The sequence below is a fragment of the Taudactylus pleione genome, unplaced genomic scaffold (genome assembly GCF_031769625.1).
Source record: "Taudactylus pleione unplaced genomic scaffold, aTauple2 ptg000532l, whole genome shotgun sequence".
Taxonomy (NCBI): Eukaryota; Metazoa; Chordata; class Amphibia; order Anura; family Myobatrachidae; genus Taudactylus; species Taudactylus pleione.
Window position 1 is genome coordinate 1535338 of NW_028284934.1, and position 22915 is coordinate 1558252.

General features: G+C 47.8%; 1 protein-coding gene across 1 annotated transcript in view; it reads left to right on the top strand.

The window, feature by feature from the left end:
* The first annotated feature begins 1204 nt into the window (after positions 1 to 1204).
* Positions 1205 to 22915, top strand: part of LOC148501155 (mpv17-like protein 2) — a 50378-nt gene continuing 28667 nt past the window's right edge. Inside the window, exons 1-5 of the mRNA XM_088450865.1 lie at positions 1205 to 1311; positions 1981 to 2237; positions 12122 to 12283; positions 12862 to 12938; positions 14242 to 14370. Coding sequence (XP_088306991.1) covers positions 2051 to 2237; positions 12122 to 12283; positions 12862 to 12938; positions 14242 to 14370 — 555 coding nt within the window. The 5' untranslated portion in view covers positions 1205 to 1311; positions 1981 to 2050. The remainder of the gene's footprint in view (positions 1312 to 1980; positions 2238 to 12121; positions 12284 to 12861; positions 12939 to 14241; positions 14371 to 22915) is intronic.

Consider the following 22915-nt stretch of genomic DNA (forward strand, 5'->3'; position numbering starts at 1 on the left):
CCCCATTGGTAATGTCACCTATAGTAGTGCCCCCATTGGTAATGCCCCCAATTGTAGAGCCCACAGTAGTAATGCCCCTTATAATAGTGCCCCCATTAGTAATGCCCCAATTAGTAGTGCCCACAGTTGTAATGCCCCTATAGTAATCCCCCCAGTAGTAATGCCCCCTATGTAGTCCTGCCCCCAGAGCTGGTGAATCTGAAAAAAACATACAATTAAAATACAAACACAATACTTACCTTAAGTCCCGCTCCTGCGCCCGCTGCCATCCGGTCCAACCGCGGCTCTACGGATCTATGGGAGAGATGTCATGACGTCCCTCTCAGGAGTGAGCTCCAGCTTTCGTCTGCTGCTGCAGGGAGGGAGCTGGGTGCCCGCTGGTAACAAATCTCAGCGGGCGCCCGGCAAATGGAGCCTCCCTGCGGCCGCTAGTAGGGGGGGTACCGGCGCTGAGTTTTGGGTTTTTTTCTCGGGACTCAGTGACGCCCACTGCTATATGCGGTGTAATGTAAGATTGTGCTACTGTGTGGCGTACTTTGAATTGAGGGTACTACTGTGTGACCACACCCCTTTTTGCATCGCACGCACCTTTATTGAAAAAAAGGTGAAAGGGCGCATATTTATATATTTATAGTCTGCAGGGGGGCACCAAAGACAGGAGAGGGTGGGGGTTCCACCATGTCTCTAGGATCACTTTAAGCACTAGTTAGGAGCTGATTGGTTGGTACTTTAGCACTCTACATTTCATCTCTCTTACTAGATCTCTCCCAAAGTGAGAAACTATAGCAACCATAAGACAGGTGACGGATAGCTAATTTTCTGTTCATCCTTACATGCATTTTTCTTTTTAACAAAGACTGTGAGACCGCGATATGATAAATGGAGCAGAGGTGTTCGGGCGGGGCTACGGCGGTAATGAGTTCCCGTCACCACGCCCCCAGCCCTGACACTTTGACCTCCCTTCTCCTTGGAGGGCCGTCCCCGAAGCACATTGCCTCTTTCAGCCTCTTGCATGATTCATATATATAACCTAAAAAGCAGGTAGGCTAAGAAAGTGAGAAACTAAAGCAAGCATGAGACAGGTAGCGCATTTTTGTAATAAAAACATGACATTGCACTGCCCTCAGTAAAGATGGCCGCGACGGTGTTGCTAAAAGTAATAACTTCTGGAGCGGCCGGTGATTGTGTCACTTCCTGTCGTATGACAGCAGCAGCACTGAGTGTGCTCAGCTCGGCGGTCACTCACCCGAATCCTATTCTATTGAAGCGGTGTCTGTCTTAAGGTACAACACGGGGACTTCTTGCCAGCAGGTCAGTCAGTGTCACACTGTGTGTAGGTGGGTGCAGCGTCCTTTAGGTCCGATACCTCCTTGGAGCATACCACGTGATGACAGGTTGGGGCACATTGTATGTACCAGGCTAGGTTACTAGTTTCCCTTTGTTAGTTCTCACATTCCATGGCTGGAATTTTTTAAATAAGTGGTTGTTTCCATGCTTAGAATAATGGTATTACACGCTATAATGAATGGATACTAATACTCCTATTAGCATTACTAGCTGAAACGGAATCGGTATGCCCGGCCTGACAGCGCTGGAAATCCAGATCGTCCTAAGGTAAGGATTCACTAACCTAACCTAACACCCCTAACCTCCCCTGTAAGTGCCTAATCCCCCCCCCCCTTCGATCGGGATGCCGGGCGCCTGTCTCCCGGCGCCGGGAAAATGACAGGTGTCCAGATATAGACACCTGTCATTTAACCCACGTCGGGATAAAGCAGTCGGGAAGCCGGCTGTCGGGATCATGTCAGCCGGTTTCCCGATTGCATCCCGCTGAGACTAAGATGCAGGAGCCAGACTGTGGATAGGAAGATACACAGCCGGGATATAATGAAAATGTGTAGTAGCTGTAAACTCCGGACATATCATTAGTGGATGTTCTTTATTTTTAACTATATGCTTTATTGGATTTTTGTGCTGTAGGTGGACTTCTGGAATTGCTGTCCTAGTTCCATGTGGGGCTGTTGCCAGTGGTTGGTAACGTTTCGGCAGGATGTTTCCCCAGGGTAGATTACTGCTGGCGCAGGTCTCGGGCTATTGGAAGCCACTGTTCAGAGGCCGATTTCTGTTGGTCACTAACACAGTCAGTTGTGGAGCGCTTCTTGGCATTGGTGATACCATCCAGCAGACTCGGGAGCTGCGAAGAGATGCCAAAGAACAGCGTGACTGGCTGCGGACAGGTAACAACTTTGTGTAGAGGCTTATGTTAAGTTTTTCTGGAGTTTAATGTTGAAATTGTCGATCACATCTAGAAGATAAACTGTTTTGATGGTCAAATTTGAGAGTATAAGTGGTGAATTGGGACACTTGAATATATGAGGGGATTTACTAAAGAGAGCTTTCGCATAAGTGCACACTAGTTGGAGATTTGATGGTCCCCATTAGTATAGAATTCAAATAGTTGTAACCCTTAGGGCCATATTCAATTTGAGGCGAAAAGTCAGTGGTTGGACTTTTCGCAATCATCGCCGTTTTAGGAGGGGATAAAGTATCGGGCGCGTGCCTGCTTATCCCTGTATTCAATTAGGATCCCGCGAAAACGGGACCCTGCGGAAAGCTAAGTAGCGAAAAGTCCTGTCAGTTTTTGGGGAAATCATGCTGTCACCCCCCCAAAAGATGTCCTGACATGGGGGATCACTATGGGTACCCCCGATTTGGCCTGCTGAAGGTAGTTGGGGTTTTTAAATAGTCGCGGCAGGTCCATAAATGCGGCTTTAGAAGATGTGGTGAAGAATAGCACTTAGGTTTTTTGGGGGGAAAACAAAAACTTATCCCATCAAATTTGGGTTACACGAAAATGGGTGCAAGCATATTTTTAAGTCCCTAAAGTCATTCTTTAAAATTCTTCAAAAATCCACCTGCCGCTACCACCCGCATTCTAGAAAATACCTGCCGCATATGTGGGAACCCCACAGGAGTCAATTTCGCTAGTTTAGAACTTTATCCTCCAATATATTATTCTTTTGCCCCCAAAATGAAAGTACTTTTTTGGGGTGACCAGAGGTTTTTTTTTTTTTTTTAAAGAAATTGACACACAATACCTTAGGTGGACATTACAAGGAATGCAGGCTACTTTTTATTATTTATTTTTTTCGCCATGTATAACATGGTGAAAACTCACCCCTGTTTTTTTAACAAAGACTTTTCGCACCTGCAAAAAATCTTTGAAATTGAATATGGGGATAATTGAAACAGGCGAAAATGACGTCATCTGCGATAAACTGACTTTTTGCCCCATATTGAATATGGCTCTTTGTGTCAATTCAGTAAACTGTGCCCTTTTATCATATATTTATATTTCTGCAAATTTGCAATATTATTGCACCCATCATTTTTTGTGTGGTGTCCCTGATAAAAACTTACCTTGAACCTACTTTTCTTGACCCTACGTCGTCCTTGTGGACATAAACACAACCCAAAACACATAGATGAAATGAGCTACTAACAAGGAACTCCTGTTGCCAAGTGAGTCAATGTCTAGTAAGCCCACCTACTTAATAGTGGAGCAGCCAGTCGGAAGTGGGGTCTCATCAGCGAGTGAGCTTCATTGATTTTACTCAGTGAGTACACTTATAGTGACATTACAAGTGTCTGTATGCCCTGGCACCCACGTGCTTTATCATGTAGTTCCACAAGTGCTTGGACTTTATTTTTGTTACCTTCACTTTTTCTGGTACCCAAAAGTTTTTTACAAGGATGATGCAAGGAGTGGCCCAGTACTACTTAGCATTTGGCTTGTCCTCTCTAGGTCAGGGCTTCTCAAATCCAGACCTCGGGACATGCTAACAGTACATGTTTTCCAGGTCTCCTCACAGAATCACAAGTGAAATAATTAAAACCACCTGTGGATCTTTTAAAATGTCAATCAGTAATGAATACACCTGTTCTGCAGCAAGGAGATGGGGTAAACACAAGTATGCCCCAATGACTAGATTTGACAAGCATTTTACTAGGTCAGGCTTGGCCAACTTGTCCCAGCATACTCTTCCACCAATCAGCATGTAAAGCTTGCTGGGACTTGCAGTTTCCCGACAAATGGAGAGCCACAGGTTGGCCAGGCCTACTCTAGGTCATAGGTTTCCAATCTCTGTCCTCAGGACCCCAAACGGTTTGTTTTACAGGACTCCCAACAGGATCACAAGGGAAATAATTAGCTCCAACTGTGGATCTTTGATGTCAGTGAGTAATGAATACACTTGTGCACCTGCTCGGAAATCGTGAAATGTTTGGGGTCCTGAGGAGCGGGTTTGAGAACCACTGACCTAGGTTGTGTTTCCCCTTTGATGACTAGGCCCGATGCTGAGTGGCAGTAGGATGCTAATGGGTGCTAACGTAGGATGTTCTCTGTCCTGTTCTACCAAACATTTTATCCTAAACTGTATGTGATTAGGGGGGTTTCAAACTGCAACACATTGCATGTGGTTTGACTTTGAATCATGCAAACTGCAGGATAGTAAATCCTATAGTTTGGGACTGAAACCTCAAATCCAATGTGTGGCAATTTGAAAATTGGCAAAAAAAAAAAAATTACCCCTTCTAAATTGGTGTTTTAAAAGCTCTGAATTCACACATTTCCTACTATTATGAAGCACAAGAGAGCAATGTATATTTACATAGGGGTCAGTACATTTTTGGAAAATCTAGGAGCCAACTTAAAAGTTTAGGATCCAAACATCTTCAACCAAAATATATGAAAATTTGTATTGAACACTACACATTCCCCTTCAATGACCCTTAGACATCCCCCACATCCCATTTCAAAGATTATCAGACCCTGCCACATGCCCCTCCCTGGCCCTCAATTCATAGTATGCTAAATGGTAATGCCCCCTTTTCATAATATGCCACACAGTTGTGCCCTTAATTCAGTTCTGACACACAGTGGTGCCTCCAATCAATGATATTATAGGAGGAAGATGTTAAATTGAAGACAGGAGGCGCATGACTTGGTTGCTAAATGTGATGAATGTAATATTACAGAGCTCCCTTCCACACTGTGTATAATGTATACACATTGCTCTCACGAGCAGGGCCCTCTTCCCTCATGTGCTTTTCTTTTCTTTACATATATTGATATCTACTCTATACTCTTTGCAACAGCACCTAACCCTTGACGTTTGCTATCCTGATACTGTTGCAGTAATGTTTATATACTATGTCCTTGTCCTGCAATGTCTTGTACTGTAAGTCACTGTTTTCTTGTTCTGTTCAACTGTTTATGTACTTTGTAAGGCGCTGCGGAACCCTTGTGGCGCTATATAAATAAAGGATAATAATAATAATTGTTGGCTAAACGTAAAATCTTTGCATAGAACTAATACCATCAGGTTCCCAACCCTGTGGGCTTTCTATTTTGTCTTTCAATTGAGCTCAACAACTCCTTGTACAATCCCCTGACTGCTCCAACTACCAAGGCATCCACAGTGAGACCTTAAACCACCTCTCCACCACAACAAGTCCACAGATTGCTTACTGGTGCTACACCAAACAGACTGGGAACACCACTATTGAATTCCATCCCAGGACCTCTCTGGTAGTGCACTATGTAGACAAAAGTGATTGGACACCCCCTGGTCCAGCTGGTTTGGCATGTGTCCACTACTTGTAATGCATGGTTACATTAACTCAAAGTATAGAGATGTTCTCGATAACTCTGTGCTCTCTACATTGTGGCAGTTCTACGGAAACAACAAATATTTTTATCAGGACGACAATGCCACCTGTCGTGTCCAGGGTGACGCTAGACTGGTGTACAGAAAATTTGGTTACCCAGATGGACTGTCTAGATCAGGCCAGGACCCACAGCTCTGCCTTTCCCAACACAGGTTATTTACCTAACTACATATGCTGTGCAGTGTGCATCTCCTGGCAGCTCACAAACTGACTGTGAATGCCCTGCAGCGTGGTCGGTCAGACCAGGCAACATGATCTCTTACTCTCCCAGCCTCTTCAGTGACAGCCGGGATCAGGCAACCATGATACTGGGACCGGGTTTGGCAGAACATGGTGTCTGGATCACGATACGCCCCCACCCTGTCTCATTCGTTACCTATCCATGTACAATACCACACACCTTTTAAAAGAAAAATAAAATACTTGTCAATTGCTCAAAATGAATGGTTCCTAACTTTTTGGATAAATTTGTACAGGCTGATATGGGCATTGCGCATGTAATTTACATAATACTGTGTTTTACACCTGGATCAGATGAACTTTAGTAGACTGGAGAATACTTCAGTACACTATGGCTTGTCATGCTTGTGTAATAATTTAAGATATAGGATCAATCCCTGAGCGCTACCCGTAAGGGTGAGATTATAAACTTGTAGTACCTTAATGCAAGGTCAAGTGACCAAAATGGGTGTGTGAAAATTCTGAATTACCTTAGAAGGCTAAGCTTATATGTCACATTATCTGCACAGGCTCCTTAACATTAGACATGCTGAGTGTAATGGCCACAACTCATATGGGAGTAAAAACATGCATTATCATGACATCTATAACAAAGCTTGTGTAATCGATTGCTCAATCAGTGACATCATGAGGAGTACAGAATTTGCTGGTTTCTGAACAGGCCGGTATCAAATTAGGTATGTGAAGTTCAGTATAATGGAAGGCAACCATCTAAATGTGTCAACCAGTGGTGCATCCTTTCGAGTGGTACAACTTATTGGTGTTCCCTGTAGGGGACTTGGACATTTATGTAAAGGAAACACAGATCAGGGAGTCTAACTAGGAGGCTACATAATACAAATAATGGACAGGATGGGAACAAAGGACTAGCCAAAAGTAAGAAATAAAGGGCCTTGATTCAGTGTTGTATGCAAACCCGATGGTTTATGTGCAACACTGATCTGAGGATGCACAGGATCTGTACTTCGCATGTGTAGGTCTCCTTCTGCGAGATCGTTTGCAGTGCCCCCAAGCCGCAGCATGTCAATCATGGTGCGGCTGTTTGGGGACAGGATGGGTACTGCAATTGTGAGTGTTTTATAAAATGGGGGCATTTCGTTCTTGTTTTGTAGGCGCATATTTCCTGGCTCCAGCAGAGTGAAAACACCGCCCATCCTGCATAACCTGAGGATTACTCAGATGGGCGATGTTAACGCAGATGATCCAATGCTGCATCCTCAGAAGCAGCAGTGGATCACAGAAGCCAGCACTGGGTGTCTATTTATACAAGACACCTCCTGCAACATTAGCATAATTATACACCGCAGATGCATCCAAAGACTAAACTGCTGTGTACACTGCATCCACCTCTGAATTGGGTCCAAAGTGTAGTGATGAGGAGTAATCAGGTTGAAAGTACAGAAAATTAAACCTTGTTTATCTATATTGCACAGCCTTAATATGTGGTGTTCACACAAAATATGTGCCTTTTAAATATGCAGCCAGCACCCATAATTGATCATTTGAGGAAGAGGTGCGGACAGTGACACCATTGTTTTCTGAAAATGCTCAGGGGAAAAATGCGCAGAGAATGAAAATAATGTAATGCTACTGTCTTCAGATGGAGGGAAAATTATTCACACTTCATAAACTGCTTAAAAAAGATGACCATGGCAGAAACAACATGTGGCCGGAGGCTAGCCACACGGCGGGGTTAATGGCTGTCGTGGCACTGAAGGGGTTAACCCCTGTGCTGCGGCGCCATTTTCCAAAGACATTGGGCGCTAGGCGCCATATTTAAAATGTACTAGTGGCGCTAGGCGCCGAGTGTTTTAATTAAATGTTTTAAATATAGATTTCTCTGCCGTGGTCCGGCCCCGCTCTGGCGGCCGCGGCAGGGATGAGGTAACCCCTGGCGTGCCACACCGGGGGAGAACGGTGTACAGGGAGCCGCTCTGCGCTCCACGCTGGAACCCGGGAGTGTGACTCCCAGCTCCACAGGGACGCCGCTTGTCCCTCCGTGCTGGCTGCTTACTGCGGTCAGGCAGCGGAGGGCAGGGTGGGATGCCAACCGCTGGGGGCTGGGAACTCTGCGCCCCAGCTACCCGGCGAGGTGCTCTGCATCAGAGGGCCGGGGGCTGTGTATTGTGCTGCAGCCTCCGGGCAGCCTCCGGAAGCGGCAGAGCTAGGTGCTGGGGACTGGGAGCAGCGCTCCTGGCGCCAAAGTGCTTCAGGCCAGCAGGAAGCCGCTGGGACAAGTGTCGGGGACAACAGGGCTATGCGCCACATAAAGGGGGGACCGTGCTAGCCGGCTCCCTGTGTGGCGCTAGTTAACCCCCGGTGCGCGGCACCGGGGGAACTGTGTACTGACCACTGGGGATTGGGAGCATTGCTCCCGGTGCCCCCAGCTCCACAGCACAACGTAGCCAGCAGTTAACCCTCGGTACGCTGCGCCGAGGGGAGAACTGTGATGGCTGCACGCTGGGGATCGGGAGCTCTGGCTCCCGATACCCCAGCATGGAGGAGAGGCCACCCACTGGGAGACCGGAGAAGCCGGCTCCCAGTGCAGCGCAGCAGCGAGGCTGTCTAGGGTAGCGTGGCCGCTGGCTGGGGGGACGGGGAGCATTGGCTCTCCGAATCCCTAGCACTGAGAGGGGGCAGTAGGGAACGCTCGCAGCCAGAGTTCTGTGCTGCGGCGCTCAGGAGGATTAACCCCAGGTGAGAGCCCCAGCAGTGCAGGGCTAGGGGAGCCCAGCGCTGGGCAGTGTAAAATGTATGTGCAGCACTGAGCCAGGATAGGAGGTCCTGGGCTGCAGTGCTGCCAGTGTTTCAAAGCCTGATGCTGTGCACAGGAACAAAAGAGGAATGTATTTAAATTGTTTAAATGTATTTTAAGTGTATAATTTAAAGAGAATGCACTTACCTTTGATGCTCTGGACGGCCAGGGGATCCAGAGTCCTCAGTGGGCTGCTCGATCCCCCCAGCCCCTTCCATAAGGAATAAGATGTCCACCTATGCAGCCTCATGCCTGGAAGTGGTTGAGGAGGTGCATAGGGAGCTGGCTAAGGCAGCCAGCTAACAGTTTTAGGGAGCTCCAAAAAAGCTTCCACTCCATGGCCAGGAAACCGTGTCCGGGAACCCTGCTTGCCCACCTCTGGAGCTCAGATTCAGGCAGTGGTGGCAGGCTTGGTCCCTTAGCAGATTCCTGGAAGAAGGTTTTTGGAGGGAAACCTTCCCCAACCCTAGACGAGCCGACTCCTGGGTGGCGACCAGAACACCAGGTAGTCTCAGGCTCAGGGGAGTGGTCACTGGGGACAATGTTAAATGTGCATGTGGTCAGCCTAGTGGATGGGCAGCATTAGGCACCTCCCGGGAGGGTTAGGTTTAGGGTGCGATGAGAGGGGTGTTAGGGTTGGACACTAACTGGAGGAGGTTAGGCACTAGGGGTTGGAGGTTAGGGTTAGGCACCACTAAGGGAGGGTTAGGGTACTTGCTACCCCCTGTCGGAATTTCTCTCCTTCGGTCTTCTGGTGTCGGTATATGATACAGCGGCATTACATACCGATTCCCTCAAGTATCATGTGGCCAATAATGGATATTTAAGGGTAGATTTAGTAAAGTTTCTAAAATGAAAAGTTGAGGTGTTGCTCATAGCAACCAATCTAATTTTAGCTAATTGATAGAATCTGATATAAAAAAGAAAAAAGTAGCGCTTTTTAATAAACATATAGCAATTAATTAAATATAAAGGTACTATCCACATTTATTATATAAAAAAATTGAGTAGAATTAATTCATTGCCAATATAAATTGTACTGGTACATATTAAAATGAAAACATTGTAGATATATAAACATGTAGGATCTCACCCACAACCTCAAGTCCATATAGGTCTCACAATGGTATATAAGCCTGTCCGCTGGAAATAGGTCCCCGTATCTGCTAGAGGAATGTCCCTTCCAAATGAATGGATCCGTTAGGTAATTGGGTCCTCACAATATGCGGTGTCCACGGATAGCGGATATTTGGCTGTGGCCAATGACTGGCGTTTCTTAAATCGCTGGTTCCCAGATTTTCTAAGGCTGCTTTGGGCAAGGTGATGATAATCCAAATAGATATGACCAATTGAAGTGGATGGAAGTTGATGATCCTAAGGAAAGCCTGCGCCTGGATGCAGCGAAACGCGTCAGCTTACAAAAAAATGGTCGCACAAATTTCGGGTGAAAAAAAATCGTTGAAAATGATGGCTATTTTTTTATTTAGGAAATTACTGTTCCGCGCAAATTGGGGGTACGTTGAAATGGGTGCAAGTATACGTGTCGTAAAAACGCAATTTTATGTTAAAAAAAAAACGCCTGCTGCGACCACGTGCGATGTTTAAAACACTTGATGCATGCATAACATCCCCCACCCCCGAAAAATCAGTACCAATACGTTAAAACCAAATACCTTTTGGCAAAAATCGTTTTTTGCCAAAGCATCCACTTTATAAAGTACAACCTTTTTTACTATCCATGATTGCCTCCATCTAAATACAGAACGATTTATTGAAAAGTAATGTTGACTCAATTGTAAAGTTTCTTAACAAACCACTCTATATGCAATCTGCTTGAAGACTGCAAAGTGCTCTGTAGGTATGCTATTTGCCCCACAAATGGTCAATTGGATTGTTTCAGACTAAGGGCCTATTTTTGGCTAAAAATGTGGGGATTTCTTTCAGAACGCATTAGACAATGATAATGATAAATTACCTAGAAAAAAAAAAAAATTCGTATTTTGCATACTTTGGCGAAAAACTTCCACACAATTTTATTTTTTTAGGTAATTGAGTCAACATTACTTTTCAGTAAATAGTTCTGGATTGACATGGAGGCAATCATTGATGGTAAAAAAATGGTTGTATTTTATAAAGTGGATGCTGGAACACAATACAGTGAAAGGCATATATTTTTAAAATATATATTTTTTAAAATACTATATTTGCTGTTGAATTGTCCTAACCTAACCTTCAAAGCATATATTAAGCAGTCTTGACGGAGACTTTGTATTATATAAAAGTTGAATTACAATTATGATTCTCGTATGGAAACACGACATGAAAAATGGCACCTACAGGTGTACAGAATCTGTCTTTCATAAAATAGTCAATGAATGTGCTTACCAAGGAGTATTACTAAGTCAGCTTATCTGTAAATCTTTGTTGGACTGTTTCTCCAATAGATGCATAGATCGTATATAGGGCCTGATTCAGACCCGCTCGCGAGCGCTGAGCGCTCGCAAGCGGGTCGATGTTGGCCAAGTGCGCATGCGCACGACGGAGGCGGCTCCGTCGTGCGCATGCGCGAGACCCTAATAACGACGGCCAAGCCGTCGTTATGGGTCTCGCACCAAAGGGGGCGTGCTGTCGATGGTGATTGTCAGCACACCACCTTTGGTGGGCGTGCCGGGGGCATGGCTGCCCAGGCGGAGGCGTTCCCATGGGAACGCCTACCGTCTGGGGCCGGCCCCAATGATATCACGAGTGGGCTTGCGGCAGCGAGACCCTACCGCAGAGTCTCGTCGCAAGCCCGATGGTCGCGATGGTCTTGACCATCGCGACTATCATTTTGGCCGCTCGCTATAGCTGTGGGTGGTCACCCACAGCTATGCGAGCGGCCAGGAGACCGCTCCAAAAAGGAGCAGGGACGGCCCTGATTCAGAGCGAGCCCTCTGTCAGAGCGTCCGGCTCTGAATCAGGGCTATAGTGTGTACCCCCAAGGATGGTAGTGGTAGTCTCTGCGATGCTCCCAAAATACTGTATATCAAATTCGTGCAAAACACAATTAAAGATGACAGTTTTGCATTTTTTTGCTATTCAGTACTTTGCACTTAATACGCACCTAGCACTCTGTACACCAGTAGGTGCTATTTTTCATTTCGTGTTTCCATACACCTTTTTTGGTATCCTACCAATCTACTTGAAGGTAAGCTGTAATTAATGGAATGAATGTTCACTTTTAATTTTTCTAGTTCTGTACGATATTGTTGATAAACAGTGAGTGCCAATAACCTATCTAGTGTTGTACCGTTATGATGCATTGAAGAAATAAAGTGATTTAAAGTTCCGGAGTCTAGAAATACCATGGCTTTGTATAGCTACTTGTTCACTCTGCCATCTGTGCTTTCCTTGCAGGTCGGATGTTTGCTATAGGCTGCTCAATGGGTCCCATGATGCACTTCTGGTATTCGTGGCTGGATAGGGCCTTCCCTGGTCGCTTGGCCAAAATTGTTTTGCAAAAGGTGCTAATTGACCAGTTGGTGGCCTCACCTTTTCTAGGAGTATGGTACTTCTTGGGTAAGTACAATTGTTGTAATTACAGGGGCAGCAATACCATTAAATATATAAATAAAAATGTAATCCCACTCACTAGTAAAATTTGCTCTTTCAATTACCACTTTTCTTTTTACAGCAAAATAGGTTGAATTTGGCTGTCTAAGGGATGATGTATTAAGTAGTGAGAAGTGGCCCATAGCAACCAATTGGCCTTTCTGAAATGCATTCTACGAAATGATAGAAGCTCATTGGTTGCTATGGGCAACTTCTCCGTTCTTTTCATTACTTAATAATAGAAAATCCATTTGTCCCTCCAGAATGGGACTGATCACATAAGATCTACTCCTTCCCTGCTGGTTTAATCAGAAGAGCTATCCAGAATTCAAAGTGACAATCCGGGTGCCTCTGCTAGATTGCATGGCAAGTGTGGGTAGCTGATCATTACGCAACTACTTAGAGATGCAGTCTCCTGGTAACTGGGGGAAGCTAACACTTCCAGGCAGACCATTTATTAAGTAGTTGCATTATTACGTGCTGTAAATAGATGCAAACTTGCAGAAACGGCCAGTGTACATTAGAAATCTCCTTTCTATTGACAGGTATGGGCACCATGGAGGGACAGAGCCTGGATGGGAGTTGGGGAGAATTTAAAGACAAGTTTTGGGAGTTCTACAAGGTGAGCGCACAATAACGATTGAGAGATTGTAATGTTATTGCATTTTATTTTGACATTATATTTCTAATAGCCAATGGGATAGAAGTCTTTAGATAGTAAGTTAACAAGTAATTTGCATATAGATGTCAGCAAACAGTTATTCAAATTTAGGGGTGGGGTGGTGGATTTTCGATTGGTAACTGCAAGGCCCTTCTTTGCACATTAGCGAGGTGCAGCAGGGCCAATTACCGACAGCACGTATTAAAAAAAAAAACTTTTGCCAAAGAGGAAGATTGTTGGCTTACCTTTCCTGCGAATCACACTCTCCCTCTTTTGTCATTTGACCAGCGCTTGCAGTGAATCTACGCATGCATCAGTCAGAAATCCCCGGCAGCACCCACACACTTTAGGTTTTTTGTAAGCACAGTCCCTGGCTGCATATTCTGACAGCTGCAGCTGTAGAAATCGATCAGAAACGTCAGTGCCACTGTCCGTTCATACACTGCCACACACTTGGGCGCCTTATTTATGTATAGTGGTGCCGATCATGACTGGTGCTATACTGATCACTTCCTTGCGTTTTTACATGTATGTTTCATCTGATGGATTGCATGTTCTACTGATCTTCTCAGAACTTCTTTTTGTGCCAACATAAAACCATTGCATCATAAATATCAACATGTAAATAATCTGACTTTGTTCAATCCTGACTTTGCCTAAAATATCCATGTTAATCCTATGAATCCTCTCTAAATCGACACAATCCAAAACAAAACAGGATTGAACAAAGTCAGATTGTTTCCATGTCAATATTTTTAAAAGTTCTGTGATGCAATGCTTTTATGTTGACACAAAAAAAAGTTCTGTATTGATACGTCTGAGAATAACCTTAAGGTGCCTATCCACTACACGAGAACATTGGAATCGTGCAATCGTTCATCATCCTGTGCAGTGAATAATGTGCCCACACGGAACGATATGTCGTTCAGTGCAGGCACTCTCCCTTATCCCCAAACATGCACAACCTGTCGATATCGGCAGGTTGGCCTGCATGGTTCAGGCGATGACAAATGCAGACAACGACCAGCAGGAATGCGCATCGCTGGTTGTTGCCGACATTTTTCTGCACTATTAATGAGCGATTGAACGATAACGATGTAGTTTTTGTTCAATCACTCATTTTTCTCATCTTCGATTGAATGATTACGACTCTTCTCTTCTACAAAGTTACAATTTCATTTATGTGTATAGATCTAAAGTGAGATTGATGGGCTGTGCCTTATATTACATTACATTGTACTGTAACAACTTTTCTCTTTTTCAGGCTGACTGGACTGTGTGGCCAGCTGCACAAATGATAAACTTCTACTTCCTGTCACCAAAGTACCGTGTCATTTACATCAATGTAATCACAGTAGGATGGGACACCTACCTTTCCTATCTCAAACATAGGGTGAGACTTACTTAATGTCACTATGCATTTTAAACAACAAAAAAGTTATTTTATTCTGTTTAACCAGAGTGTGGCGCTGTGGCTTTCTACTCATAGGTAGGGTCATGATGTATTGAGAAGCAGTTGTCTAAAAATTTTATAAAATGTGTGTGTGTGTATATTTCTACTTCAGGATCCATAGGAGGTCCACAGGGTGACCTTGGGGTATAGGTGATGCAGAGTCATCCGGGCACCTTACGCAGTAAATTATTCTCCCAGGATGTAGCTGGTCTATACCCCACCCCCGGGCCGGAGGCTCCTCTGTTTCGTTGGGTGCCCGGCCAGAGTCTGGTAAATGAACACGCAGTGGGGCTGTTGCTAAACAGCCCCTGAAGTTTGATGATTCTTCTAGTGCGGCAGCGCGGACAGTCCAGTGGAAGTAAGCACTGCTGCATCATCACCCCGCTGGCGCCGAGACGCCGGTACTGGTCCAGGGATCTCTGCGGGCCTCCGGGGTCTTGGCTAGCAGAGACCCCGGAGGATCCCTAGACTGCGACCGGATGCTACGGGGTAGCAGGTAAGCGACACACGCCGCGGTGGTGTGTGCCGAATCAGTCTTTTTCCTACAGGGCTGGGGACTCCCTGGGGTTGACGGTGTGTGGAAACAGGCACAGTCCTGCGCTTCCACAAAGCCGCATGGGACAGTGGGCTGGAGTTGGTGGGAACGCTCCAGTGTCCTAGGGGTTAATTGCTGGCCAGGGGAGGCAGCCTTCCCTGTTTTACAGCCGGCTCTTCCCCGCTGCACAGCGCGCCTTTCCACCGCGGTCTGGCTGAACTGTGACAGCTTCCTTCTTCCAGCTCCACCCCCCATGAGTTCTTCGATGGCAATCTCTCCTGGCTGCGTGTCGCAGAACTCGGCCGGCAGTGCAGAGTACGGGTCCCCCTACATACCTCTCCTCCTGATAGTGATCAGTGTATGTAGCACTTTGTCCTACTAGATGCTAAGTCTCTGTAGTTGACCAGTAAGTGCCATTAAGTGCAGGTATTGTTCTGCATTTGGCTGCGACTGTATGCTAGCGTTGTCTGTCTGAGTTTATTTTTCTATAACTGTCAGCCATTTTTTTTGCTATCCCTGTGCGGGTGTGGCTAAAAGTTGCAGTTTGTGACATTATTATACAGTCACATCTATACAGTGGTATCCTCTTCACTATGGCTGGCAGTGAGAGTGATAGGCCTAATTTGGCTCCTACTGAACTGCTCTGTAAGAAATGTACAGTGGTGTTAGGGGCAGGGGAGGAGTTGTGTTTGCGGTGTTATACCCCTCCAGGTCCCTCTGCGACTTCTGCCGCTCAGCAGGAGCCGCCATGGGAGTGCTTTGCAAAAGCACTGACAACCATTGCAGGGCGTTTGGTAGGCCCTCCTGTGCTTCCACAGTTCGGTTTTCGATAGCAGCACCTTTTGCCAGCTCAAATTTTGCTACAACCATCTGCACCCACACAGGTGTTTCCTCCCCCAAGTGGGTTAATACAATTCCCGCTGAATTGCAAGGTGCGATTGAGGTACGGCAGAGTGACGCACCCTTCAGCAGACTGGCTAAAAGGGTCTTGCTGTCGTCCCAATCTACTTTGTGGGATGAAGATGATGTATCATCTGATGATGGACTGCTCCTGGATCAGTCTGACTCTGAGCCCCCTCATCAAGAGACAGGGGTCAAGTCAAAAATATATATTCCAGGTCTGATATAGGCTGTGAAGGCAGCCCTGATCATTGAGGAGGATGAGCCTCCTGCGCCTAAGTCTAGGCATGCATATTTCATGGAAGAAATGGTGACTGAGGTTATGTTCCCATTGTCTGACCAACTGGTGAATCACTTGGAGGTAGCATGGAAAACGCTGGGGAAGCATCATCAGCTGCAGAAGCGTTTAGTCTCGGCTTATCCTTTTGCTGAGAATTATTTTACCAAGTGGGAGACTCCACCGGTGGTGGATTCCCATGTCACGAGCTTGGTAAAAAGCGCAACGCTACCTATGCCTTCCATGTCATCCCTGAAGAATTCTACAGATAGGAAGGTAGAGGTCTGCCTTAAATCTGTTTATTCCCTTTCGGGGGCAGTGTGCAGACCAGCTATGGCCATTTGCTGGGTGGCTTGGGCCATGGAATGTTGGGCTAACAGCCTGGAAACATCCTTAGCCCCAAATGCTACCAGAGAACAGCTGAATCTTGTGGGAAACCTCTGGCCGCCAGAATTTCTTTGGCGGCCATTGCGGCTTGCCGCTTTCTGTGGCTCCTTTCTTTGAGGTGATGCGGAATAAAGAAGGGGTTGTAGTGTTTGCCTTATGACAGTAAAGTGTTGTTTGGCCCTGATTTAGACAAAATTGTGAATACCTTTTAGCAGCTAAGTCGGCTTGTCTGCCTTCTGCTCCAGCCTCTTCGGGGGCTTGGACGCCGTCGTTTCGGACCTATTGGGCCCCTGGTAAGACTAGAACTCAGTCCCTTCCCAGGCCATCCGCCACCAAGTAATCTGCCAGGCCTAAGAAGCAGCCCTGGAGTACCAGATGTTTGGCTGCCAAGCCTGATTATAAGCCCTCCGCTTGATGGGACGGGCCTCCTCCAGGGTGACCCCAGGGTGGGAGGCCAACTTCTTCTTCAGTTCGCTCAGTACTGGTATCAGGCTACCACGGATTCCTGGGTGAGGGAAGTGGTCTTCCACAGATGACATTTTTTTTTGCTTCACCATACACTTTTTTTTTTTCTACATCAGTGTCCATAGGGTATCCACAGGATACCGTGGGGTATAGGTGATGACGTCAAGCATCGGGCACCATAGAGTTAAGTCTTCAGCCTCCCAGGATGCACTAGGGTCCACCTCCTATACCCCGCCCCCGAGCCAAGGCATCCCAGTTTCGTTGGTGCCCGGCTCGGAGTCGGAGCACCTGTTTAGAGGGGGGCTAAGGATAGCCCCTGAAGTTTTCTTTGTGGCAGCTGTGGCTGCACATCTGGAAGTACAGCATGGACAGTCACTACTGACGTCCACGCTGTCTTCCCTACACCCCGCCGGTACCAGAACGCTGGTACTGATCCAGGGATGCTAGTAAGCATCTGGGGTCACAGCTAGCGGTGACCCCAGATGTTTTGGACCATGGCTGGGATTCAAGGGGGCAGCGGGGTCCCGCGGTGGGTCTCTGCTGATATATGGTCCAGAGTCCCCAGGCCGGGGGCTCCCTGGGGACTGGCTGCAGCGTGGAGCCAGGTAACCAACCTGCGCTTCCACTACCCCCCTGGGACAGCGGACCGCAGCTGAGCGGTAGCGCTGCAGCGTCCCAGGGGTTAATTGCATGCCAGGGGAGCACGCCTTCCCTGTACACAGCCGGCGCCTCCCCTGCTGCACACAGTCTTCTCTGCACCTGCCGATTGGCCCTGTGGCAGCGCTCCTCCACCAGGCCGGCCTCCTCTCTGCTCCTTGGTGGCCATCTTTCAAGAAGCCTGGTGAACGCTGCTGGAAGCTGTTGATCGGTGGCATCACGGTCTGGGTCCCCCGGCATACCTCTCCTCCGTTGAAACAGGTCTGTGTAAGCAGCGCTGTGTCACACCAGGCTCTGTGTCTGCGTAGTTGAGGAACAGCGCTGATAGTGCAGGGATTAATTTCTTTGCATAGTATGTGACTTCTGCTAGCGTCTGCCGCCTGTACTTTCACTTTCTACTGTCAGCCATTTCACTGTCCCTGCTCTTCTTCTGCTAAAGCCCTTGCAGTGCGGTGATTGCAGGGTGGTTCTCCCACTATACTAACGAGTATTAGTGAGAGGGGTCACATACTTACCATCATGTCTGAGAGTGAATTTCCTCTCCAGCTTCTGTGTACTACGTGCAAAGTACCAATAGCGGAGGGGGAGGGTAACGCGGAGGGGCTATGTCGGCAGTGTTATTTATTGGCGCGGCCAATTACTGTCACGGCTTCGGTACAGGAACCGCCCTGGGCTTGTTTCGCCAAAGCACTTACAACCCTAGTGGGCCAGTTATCTCCGCCACCTGCGTTTTCACAGATGGGATTGTCCCAGCAGTCAGTGATGTCGTTACCCATGCAGGGTTTCCCGAGACAACTGATGGTACCCCACAGTCTCCCTATTTCCCCTCCCCAGGTCTCTCAGGAACCTGCGTGGGTTAATTCACTGGCAAGTTCTGTACAGCATTTGTCGGACGTGTTACAAGGAGTCTGTGTTGCGGCCACATAAGCGGCCGGTGGCGTCTGTCCGCTCCTTATGAGGATGACGACGTGACGACCGATGATGGGGAGATTCTGGATCTTTCTGACCAAGAACCTCTCCGTACTAAAGAGTCGGACGCTGAGTCCAAGGTTTATATTCCTGGCCTTATTCGGGCAGTCCGCACAGCTTTAATTATTAAGTCCAAATATGCCTTTTTTAAGGATATTAAGGGTGACGCCACAGTGTTTCCTCTTTCGGGTCAGTTAGTAGACCATTTAGAGGAGGCGTGGAAACACCCTGGTAAACGGTATCAGCCTCAAAGACGCTTAGCGGTGGCTTAGCCGTTTGCGGGGGGTGGGGTGGGGCATCCAGACCGGCTATGGCCATATGTTGGGTAGCCAGAGCTATGGAGCGCTGGGCTGATAGTTTGGAGGCGTCTTTGGATTCCGACTGTTCAGCTGAACAGGCCGAGTTGGTAGGCAGTCTCCGGGATTCAGCCACTTGCATCAACGAAGCGGCCTTGGATATCAGTACCCTCACATCTCGGATTTCTTCGGCAGCTGTTGCTGCTCGTCGCACCTTATGGTTGCGATCCTGGAAGGCGGACGCTGATTCCAAAAAGGGCTTGGAAGCTTTACCCTTTCATGGAGAAGTCCTATTTGGTCCGGATCTGGACAAAATTGTGGCCACACTGGCGGCAGCCAAGTCTGCATGTCTCCCTTCTGCTGCGGTCCTTTCCAGTTCGGGTACGTCGTCCTTTCGGCCTTACAGGGCCCAGGGTAGGCCTAAAGCACAGTCTTTTCCCCGACAGGCTGGCCCCAAGAAATCGGCCAAGCCCAGGAAACAGGCCTGGAGTACCAGACGTCCGGCCCCTAAGTCTGATGACAAACCTGCGGCCTGACGGTCCGGGCCTCCCTTTGGGGGATCCCAAAGTGGGAGGCCGCCTGCTGCAGTTCGCCCAGTGTTGGTCGGTAACCACGACAGACAATTGGGTTCACGAGGTGGTTTCTCACAGGTATGCCCTCTCCTTTCGGCACAGGCCCCCATCCCGATTCTTTAACACGGGTCTTCCCTTAGACCGGAACAAAGCCATGGAACTGTGGAAAGTTTTGCACACTATGCTCCAGGCTGGAGTTATAGTGCCTGTTCCATTCTCCCAGAGGGGCCAGGGTTTCTATTCCAATCTATTTTTGGTGCAGAAACCCAATGGGTTGTACCGTCCGATTCTCAACCTCATGGCGGCTTTCCTGCGGCTGCAGGGAGTCCGCATGTTGCCATACCTGGACGACCTTCTGTTGGTAGCAGGATCTCCAGAGCTCCTTCTACGCCACTTGGATCTGACGATTGCGGTACTGCAACGGCATGGCTGGTTAATAATTTGGCAAAAGTCCTCACTGATCCCGTCTCAGAGGATTCTGCACCTCGGAGCCTTATTGGACTCCAGACAGCAGAGGATCTTTGTGACGGGGGAAAAGATCTCTGCCTTACAGTTGAGGGTGCGCAGTTGTTTGCAGAGTCGCCGTGTGTCCCTGCACTCGGCGATGAGGTTACTGGGCTCCATGGTGTCAGTATTCGACATGGTGGAATATGCCCAGTTTCACTCCAGACCTCTGCAGCAATTGATCCTGTCCAAATGGAATGGACTGCCTCAGAGTCTCAAATCCCAGACGATGGTGCTCACTCCGGAGGTTCGCCTGTCCCTAGCCTGGTGGTTGCAGACGACCCATCTCAACAAGGGTCGTCCATTTTGGGTGGAGAACTGGGTCCTGTTGACAACGGACGCCAGCCTTCGGGGCTGGGGAGCAGTCACGGGTCCACACTTGTTCCAGGGCAGATGGACTCAGGTGGAAAAGGAGCTTCCAGTAAACATCTTGGAACTCCGCGCCGTTTTCAATGCTTTCCAGCAGGTACATCGGGTTCTCCAAGGTCACCCCGTGCAGGTCCAGTCGGACAACGCCACCACCGTGGCCTACATAAATCTGCAAGGAGGAACCCGAAGTCGGGCTGCACTCGTAGAGGTGTCCTGCATCCTGGTCTGAGCAGAGCGCAATCTCCCGGCCATATCAGCCGTATTCATCCTGGGAGTCCTCAACTGGGAGGCGGACTTTCTCAGTCGCCAGGATGTTCATCCGGGGGAGTGGTCTCTTTCAACTTCCGGTGGACAGGTGGGGTCTTCCAGAAATCTACCTCATGGCGTTACGGCACAACAACAAGTACGGGTCTCGAACGAGAGACGAAAAGGCGTCTCTGGTGGATGCTCTGTCCGTCCAGTGGACGTTCCGGTTTGCTTATCTCTTTCCTCCGTTTTCCCTTCTTCCACGGGTAATCCGGAAATTCAAACAGGAAGGAGGGACGCTCCTATTGATAGCTCCCGCGTGGCCCAGGCGGCACTGGTTCTCGTGGACATTCCTCTGTGGTTGCCGCTGCGACTGGACCTAAAGGGTCCTTGTCTTCACCCGGACCTGACTCTACTGTTTTTGACGGCGTGGCTGTTGAGACGGCCATGTTAAGGTCCAGGGTGTTTTCCAGCTCTGTAGTACGAACTATGCTAAGAGCTCGGAAACCATCTTCTGCAAGGATATACCATCGTGTGTGGCATACGTTCTTCCAGTGGTGTCGACCGAGAGGTTATGCTCCTCGGGAGTTCCGTTTGTCTAGAGTGTTAGCTTTCCTACAGGCAGGACTAGACCATGGGCTACGCCTTGCTTCTTTGAAGGTGCAGATGTCTGCCCTGTCCGTCTGGTTCCATCGTAGGATTGCTTCAATCCCTGACGTGTGCACCTTTTATGCAAGGTGTTCTTCGAATTCAGCCGCCCTTTGTTCCATCGGTGGCGCCTTGGGATTTAGCTGTGGTCCTGAGGGCTCTCCAGGGACCGCCGTTTGAACCACTGGGCTTAGTGGACCTTAAATGGCTGACAGCTAAAACAATTTTCCTTCTGGCCATCACTTCGGCCAGACGTGTTTCTGACTTAGGGGCTCTCTCCTGTAGACCCCCTTTCCTGATTTTTCATGGGAACAGGGCAGTGCTGCGTACTCGTCCTGATTTTCTTCCCAAAGTTGTTTCACGTTTCCATATCAACGAGGAAATCGTTGTGCCGGCTTTTAACTCACCTGATCTTTCAGTGGGTGAGGCCACTTTGGACGTTGTGCGGGCCTTAAATATTTATGTTGACCGCACTTCTTCGTTTAGGAAGTCGGACGCCTAGCTTCAAAGCAAACTTTGGCAGGTTGGATTCGTATTTCAATTTCAGAAGCTTATCTTCATGAAGGCCTTCCGGTTCCATCCTCTGTGAGGGCTCATTCCACTAGGTCTGTGGGTCCTTCGTGGGCTGCTCGACGTGGTGCCTCTGCAGTCCAGATCTGCAAGGCTGCCACGTGGTCCTCTGTCCATACCTTTGTGAGGTATTATGCGTTTCACACCTTTGCCTCTCAGGATGCTTCCTTCGGGCGGCGGATTCTCCTTTCATCACAGGAGCGTCCCCACCCTTAAAGGATACTGCTTTGGGACATCCACAAGGTATCCTGTGGATACCGTATGGACCCTGATGTAGAAAATATGAGATATGGTAAGAACTTACCTTTGTTATCTCTATTTCTACGAAGTCCATAGGGTTCCACAGGACTCCCGCCCTGTCGCACCTGTGCTGAAGATGGGCTTTGCTCTGGTCACCGGTTTTTCCGTCTCCCTCTGGTGAGAATGTGATTCTTGTGTGTGTCCAGATCTTTCTTCTCTCTCTTCCTTCTCCTCCTCCGGCCTATGGCTTGGTACGTAACTGAGATGCCTTGGCTCGGGGGCGGGGTATAGGAGGGGGACCCTAGTGCATCCTTGGAGGCTGAAAACTTAACTCTATGGTGCCCGATGCCTGACTTCATCACCTATACCCCAAGGTATCCTGTGGAACCCTATGGACTTCGCAGAAATAGAGATAACAAAGGTAAGTTCTTACCATATCTCATATTTTTTATGCATAGTAATAAATTGATATTATTCAATCAAGCCGTAGAGAATTTACTGATTTGCGCATGTTGTATGTATCACCTGTACAATATTATCTTTACGTGTGTATTTAGTATCTACACATAACAAACACCCATGACCTATATGACAATATATTTATTACAGTATACCATTGGTTTATAATTTAGGTATTATAGCGCTGTTCATATCCATCTTTTCTTTTGCACAGGACTTCCGAAAAACTCGGACAATATTTTGGCTATTCAAGAGGTGGTACAATCCATGCTGCAGACAGGGGTCATTGTACCGGTCCCGTTGTCCCAAAAGGGGAACGGGTTATTATTTCAGCCTTTTTCTAGTCCAGGAACCAAACTGTTCTTACTGTCCTATACTCAATCTCAGGCCC